Here is a 6142-nt window from a genome sequence, read left to right as displayed (position 1 = left end):
ACCAACAAAAAATCAAAACAAAACAAACAAACAAAAACAAAACAAAACCGTATAAATTAGTAAAATGCGAACTATGCGATATATTGTAGATACTAAGAAATGAGATAAGAAAGCGTTCAAGCTATCACACACCTCAATGGACGGAAAACACCAGTGGTGGGATTACCCGTCCAAATCATTACACGGGTAATACACGGGTAGTAGTCCGATTACCCAGGTACCCGCGGGGAATTAAAAAAAAAAAAACTTTTTTTTTTTTTGGGGGGGGGGGGGGGGGTCTTTTTACCTTTTAAATTTGTTTATTCATTTATTATTTATCATTTATTACAATAAATGAAACGAAACTGAAGTAAGAAACAAGGATAATTAACTACAATGAAACCAATTTTTTTTTGTGTTAAATTTAAATACCTGAGATTCCTTTAAAAGATAAGAACTAATAATAATCTGTTGATTCGAAAATTGAATCAAATTTTTGTTAAAAAATAAAACAAAAAAATCAATGTAAATGAAAAATAAAGGAGGAAAATATTTTGAAAAAATGTCATGTCAATATAATATATGTAAATCAAAATTGTATTACTTCCAATTATCACTCTCAGTTCGGTTTCCATTTGTTGAAGCGGATACTAGTTACCCGCCCCTTTTACCCGGGTACCCGGTTGACCAACGGGTACCCGCCCAGCACTAGAAAACACAGCAAGCTAGAGAGCTGAAAATTGAAAATCTGATTGTGGTAATGATGATGATGATGATGATTGTTCACATGTGTAATGTCGTCGCCAAGTGTATTGTATTGATATTGTTTTATCAATAATAATAATTATATTTAAGTCAAACCTCAAAGAACAACAAAACAAGATTGTTAGATGATAATCGGAAAAAGGTTCTATTCAACCAAACCAAAAACAATGTGCAGTGTAGCCAGTTTGGCAGTTTAAAAACTAAACGTTAAATAAATACAACTAAACTTATTAATCGATATTTAATCCCTCCATCCTATGTTGAAGACATAAGGGGTCATTTAAAATTGAATCAAAATCAGAAATTTGCGATTTGGGATTAATGATTACAATGGTTTATTTACCATACCAGTAAAAAATCAAAATTTTATGGGCTTTTTATACAGTGTAACATTGTCCTCCATCCCTGTTAGAAACATTTACCAGAATGATACTCATTTACGTGAGTGTGGTGATACAGTAGTTTATTTACTACTCATAAATATAGCGTATGCATTACAAAATCAAGTTCTCAGGGGTTTCGAATTCTTTCAGATCTGCGTAATGGTGGCAGATTAGGGCTGCTAAGCCCTTTATTCTTTTTCAGTTGGTGTTGAAATTTGAGATGGATGGTAAATCATTTGATTCTTCTACATCAACAGTTATTTTCTCACATTGATTTTCAGTAAAATCATCAGTAGGATAATTTCTAGTGATAGGTAATTCACTTTGAATGGGAATAGGAATAGGCAAGTCATGGTTCTGAATTTGAAAGTCATTTCTGATGGGCATGTATTGCTCATTTACATCAGTAGTAGTAGGACTAGAGTATCTACGCTATGGATTTGATCTGCGTGGAATCTCTTGAGAATTCCATTTGAAAGTACTTTATAGGACACGGGTCCTGTTTGTTCAATAATTTTGCCTGGAACATATTTTGGAACATTAGAAGAATGATTTTTAACAACTACATCTTCACCAGTGTTGAACTGTCTGAATTTTGATTTCTTATCATGGTGAACTTTTTGTGTATTTTGATTTTTAGTGACATTTGCATGTACAGAATCATGAATTAGGTCAATACGAGTCTTAATTTTTCTGTTCATAAGCAATTCGGCAGGTGTCATTTCAGTTGTAGATTGTGGTGTGGAGCGGTATTTTATGAGGAAACGATTGACACAATCTTGGAGTGTTCCACCTGTCAGTTTTTTCATTGAAGTTTTGAAAATTCCTACTGCTCTTTCAGCAAGCCCATTGGTTGCTGGATGGTACGGTGCTGTTTTGATATGTTTGATGCCGTTGAGAGTAAGAAAAGTTTGGAAATCGTGTGAACAAAAGGTAGGTCCATTGTCTGAAACGATAATATCAGGAAGTCCATGAGTAGCAAAAACATTTCTCAGTTTAGAGATGGTGCTTTGCGTCGTATATGTATCCATGATATGGACGTCAATCCATTTTGAATGTGCGTCAATGATTACGAGGAACATTTTTCCTAGGAATGGTCCGGCGAAATCGATGTGGATGCGGTGCCACGGTTTGCTGGGCCAGATCCATTGATGAAGAGGTGTTGATGGTGGTGCGTTGCGCATACTTAGACACTCGAAACAAGATTTTGATACGTTTTCAAGAGCTTTGTCGATGTGAGGCCACCACACATAGCCACGTGCTAGTGCCTTCATACGGACGATTCCGATGTGTTCTTCGTGGAGCAGATCAAGGATGCTTTTGCGGAGTTTTGGAGGTATGATAACACGAATGCCCCAGAGGAGACACTCATTGTCGATGCTGAGTTCTGCACGACGAACGAAGTAAGGTTGCAGAGATTCATCATCTGAAAATGAATTATACGTTGAAGGCCAGCCATTTAGGCAGTAGTCGTAGACTTTGCTAAGTGTTGGATCCATCTTCGTTTCGAAGGCGATAGTTAAACTCGTCACTGGTGTTGAGTCGATTACGTTGAAGACATGTAGAACATCCTCGGGTAGTTGCGCTGAATGCGTTTGTGTACAATATGGTAATGGCAGTCTGCTGAGACCATCTGCATTGTTTCGATGACCTGGTATGTGTTGTAGAGTGTAGTCATAGGCGCTCAATATAAGTGCCCATCGTTGTATTCTAGAAGACGAATGCTCAGGAATTGGCTTGTGTTCGCCAAACAAACCTAGCAGTGGTTTGTGGTCAGTTTTGATAATGATGTGTCGACCATAGAGAAATTTGTGGAACTTTTTCAAGCCGAAAATGATACTGAGGGCTTCTTTGTCGAGTTGGGAATAATTCCTTTCTGCAGGGTCTAATGATCTCGATGCGTAGGAAATGGGTTTTTCTTCACCGTTGTTAAAAATGTGTGCGATTATTGCAGAAATACCATGCGGCGATGCATCACAAGTCAGAGTTATTTGTTTTGCAGGGTCAAAATGCACGAGAAGTTTGTCAGAAATTAGAGCTTGTTTGGAGTTTTCAAAAGCTGTTTGTTGTGATTTTTCCCAGTGCCAAGGAACGTTTTTCTTCAGGAGCTCATAGAGTGGTGCTAGTTTGTTTGCAAGGTTGGGTAGGAACTTTGAATAATAGTTAACCATGCCCAGATAGGCTCTTAGTTCCTGTAAGTTGTGTGGAATGGGTGCATTTTTAATTGCCTCTATCTTCTCTGGTTGTGGAAGTAAACCATCCTTTGTGAGCTTGTACCCTAAAAAGTTGATTTCATTTTTCATGAACTCACATTTCTTTCTTTTGAGATTTAGTCCTTTTTCTTTGCATCTTTGAAGAACTTTCCTGAGGGTATCTAAATGTTCATCATCTGTTGAACCAGTTAAATACAAATTGTCAAAATAAATCACTGTATTGGGAATGTCTCTGAAAATGTTTTCAATTGTCCTTTGAAAAATTGCTGGGCAGGAAGAAATTCCATATGGCAATCGTAACATAGCGTACAGTCCACAGTGAGTGTTAATTGTTGTTAATTCCTGGCTAGCTTTATCCAAGACAAGATTTGTAAATGCATGACTGAAATCAATTGAACTGAATTTTTGTCCATGAGACAGTTGGAAAGCTAAGTCTTCTGGTTTTGGAATTGGGTGATCTTCCTTTGCGATGACTTTGTTTAATGTCACTTTGTAATCACCACAGATTCTAAGTGTTTTGTCATTTTTAATCACTGGTACTATGGGTGTTGCCCATTCTGAATGTTCTACTTTCTTTATGATTTTCTCACGTTCTAAACGATCCAGTTCATCTTCGATTTTCTTCCTCAAGGCAAAAGGTGGGTGCCTTGCCTTTTTAAAAATAGGAGTGTTGTCCCTTAAGTTGATTTTTGTTACGTGGTCCTTGAGTGTTCCTGCATTGTCATTGAAAACTTCAGTATGTTGTTGCAGTATTTTATCGAGGTCATCCCTGGTCTTATTGATGTTGTTGATGCTGTTGTTTCGAATCAGTTGCTGCCAATCCAGTTTTAATTCCTGCAGCCAGTCTCGCCCCATCAAGGTGGACCGTTTCCTTCAACGATGTGCAATGGTAACGTTTTGGTTTGATTTTAATATTTGATTAGCATCTCACATTTCCCAAACACATGAACGTTTTCACCAGTGTAAGTTTGTAGTTGAATTTCTGAAAGGGAAAAGTTATGATCATTGAAATGTTTATCGAATTCTTGCTTCGTTATGACAGATGCTGCTGCCCCGGTGTCTAGCTGAAAGGTGATATTTTGTTCATTGCATTGTAGATCAACCGTGATTGGCTTACTGGTTTTGCTTCTAATAGTAAACATATCGTTTGAGATTTCTGAGTCAGCTTCAGGATGCAGATAATATGATTCATTGGTATTGAGTTTTTCCAAATTGTGACATCTGTTTTGATTTTGATTATGCTGTAGCCTACGTTGTCGATGTTGCCCTTGTTGTGTATTTTGCTGATGTTGAGGTTGCCATTGTTGCTGTTGACGTTGTTGTTGCCGATGTTGACGAAATTTTTGTTGTTCAAACGGACAACGTTGCGTTTGATTTGAAGGTCGATGGTTGAAGTTTTGTTGTTTTCGTTGTAAACAACATTTTGCCAAGTGTCCCGTTTTATGGCAGAAATGGCATTCGGCGTTGATAAATTTGCACGTTACACCTCGGTGGTCGTTACCACAACGCATGCAGTACTTGTGTTGATTTTGTTGAGTTCGAATGAGGTTTACTGTTTGTGGGAGGTTTTCGTTTAAACCCTTTGCTCCCTCGTACGATAGTTTTATGGCTTGACCGATTTCGATAGCTCGTTGCAATGTTAGATTTGGTTCAGCGAGTAGTTTTCTTTGGATTGTCTCATCGTTGATTGATCTGACTAGTTTTTCACACAGCCGGTCTTCCACCTGATCACCAAACTGACAGTATTGTGACAGCTTTCTTAGTGCGGCCACAAAATCACCTATTGACTCCTCCTTCCTTCTAATTCTTTTCTCAAATTCTGTCCTTGCTACGAATTTCTGCGGTTTTGGCTCAAAATGATTTTGAAGTACTTGTCTTATCTCCTCGAATGTTCGGTCGGAAATGGAATTTGGTGTTACTAAATCTCTCAGTAAGTTAAATGTTTTTGGGCCTATCACTGAGATAAAGACTGCTTTCTTTTTGTTTTCGTCAATAATTTCATTTGCAATAAAGAAATAGTTTAATCTCTCCAGGTACTCCTCAAAGTTACAAAGCTGAGGGTCAAACTGTTCAATCTGCCCGAAACCGAAGGAATTCATGATGATAAAATTAACATAAAGTTGAGAAAGTCGGTGATTTGCAGAGTTTACCTCGTCGCCAATTGTAATGTCGTCGCCAAGTGTATTGTATTGATATTGTTTTATCAATAATAATAATTATATTTAAGTCAAACCTCAAAGAACAACACAACAAGATTGTTAGATGATAATCGGAAAAAGGTTCTATTCAACTCAAACCAAAAACAATGTGCAGTGTAGCCAGTTTGGCAGTTTACAACTAAACGTTAAATAAATACAACTAAACTTATTAATCGATATATTACAACATGGTGGGTTTGTAGTGGTAAGAAGACGTGCAGACTGCATCTTCTTGGTGCTAAGCACTGCCTCTTTATCGAATGGAAAGAGACCAGCATTTTTAAAACCTGCTCTGGCCAGTTCTGGCTTGCATGTTTTTGTGTATGCAGAACCAAAAACAAGTGCAAAAGCATTCTTTGTCACGGATAATCCTGTATTTTTGGTTTGAAATTCAGAGACAGCATTTTCCCAGTTTCGTTTCATTACATAGAAAAAATTTAAATCTAGTGGCTGGATTAAATGCGTCGCGTTTGGTTGCAGGCAATACAGTATAATGCCATTTGCCACACAAAAATCACTTGCGCGTTTACTTTTGTGAGTACTGGATCCGTCAACAAATAATAAAACGGGGCGTTTTACCGTTTTCACACACAACATTTGGGCA

The 6142-nt window shown here is 37.4% G+C and overlaps 2 protein-coding genes across 2 annotated transcripts in view; both read right to left on the bottom strand.

Moving 5' to 3' along the window:
* Positions 1–3463: 3463 nt before the first annotated feature.
* Positions 3464–6142, bottom strand: part of LOC144957671 (uncharacterized) — a 5910-nt gene continuing 3231 nt past the window's right edge. The window contains exon 4 of the mRNA XM_078889017.1: positions 3464–6142. This exon is cut by the window's right edge and continues 308 nt beyond it. Coding sequence (XP_078745143.1) covers positions 5632–6142 — 511 coding nt within the window. The 3' untranslated portion in view covers positions 3464–5631.
* On the bottom strand, positions 4249–5439 carry LOC144957672 (uncharacterized). The gene has a single exon (XM_078889018.1). The coding sequence runs from the start codon at positions 5437–5439 to the stop codon at positions 4249–4251; it is 1191 nt and encodes a 396-aa protein (XP_078745144.1).

The sequence above is a fragment of the Berghia stephanieae genome, chromosome 12, assembly GCF_034508935.2.
Source record: "Berghia stephanieae isolate SIO BIC M18660-M18661 chromosome 12, UCSD_Bste_1.3, whole genome shotgun sequence".
Classification (NCBI taxonomy): Eukaryota; Metazoa; Mollusca; class Gastropoda; order Nudibranchia; family Aeolidiidae; genus Berghia; species Berghia stephanieae.
This window is presented reverse-complemented; position numbering and strand designations above follow the sequence as displayed.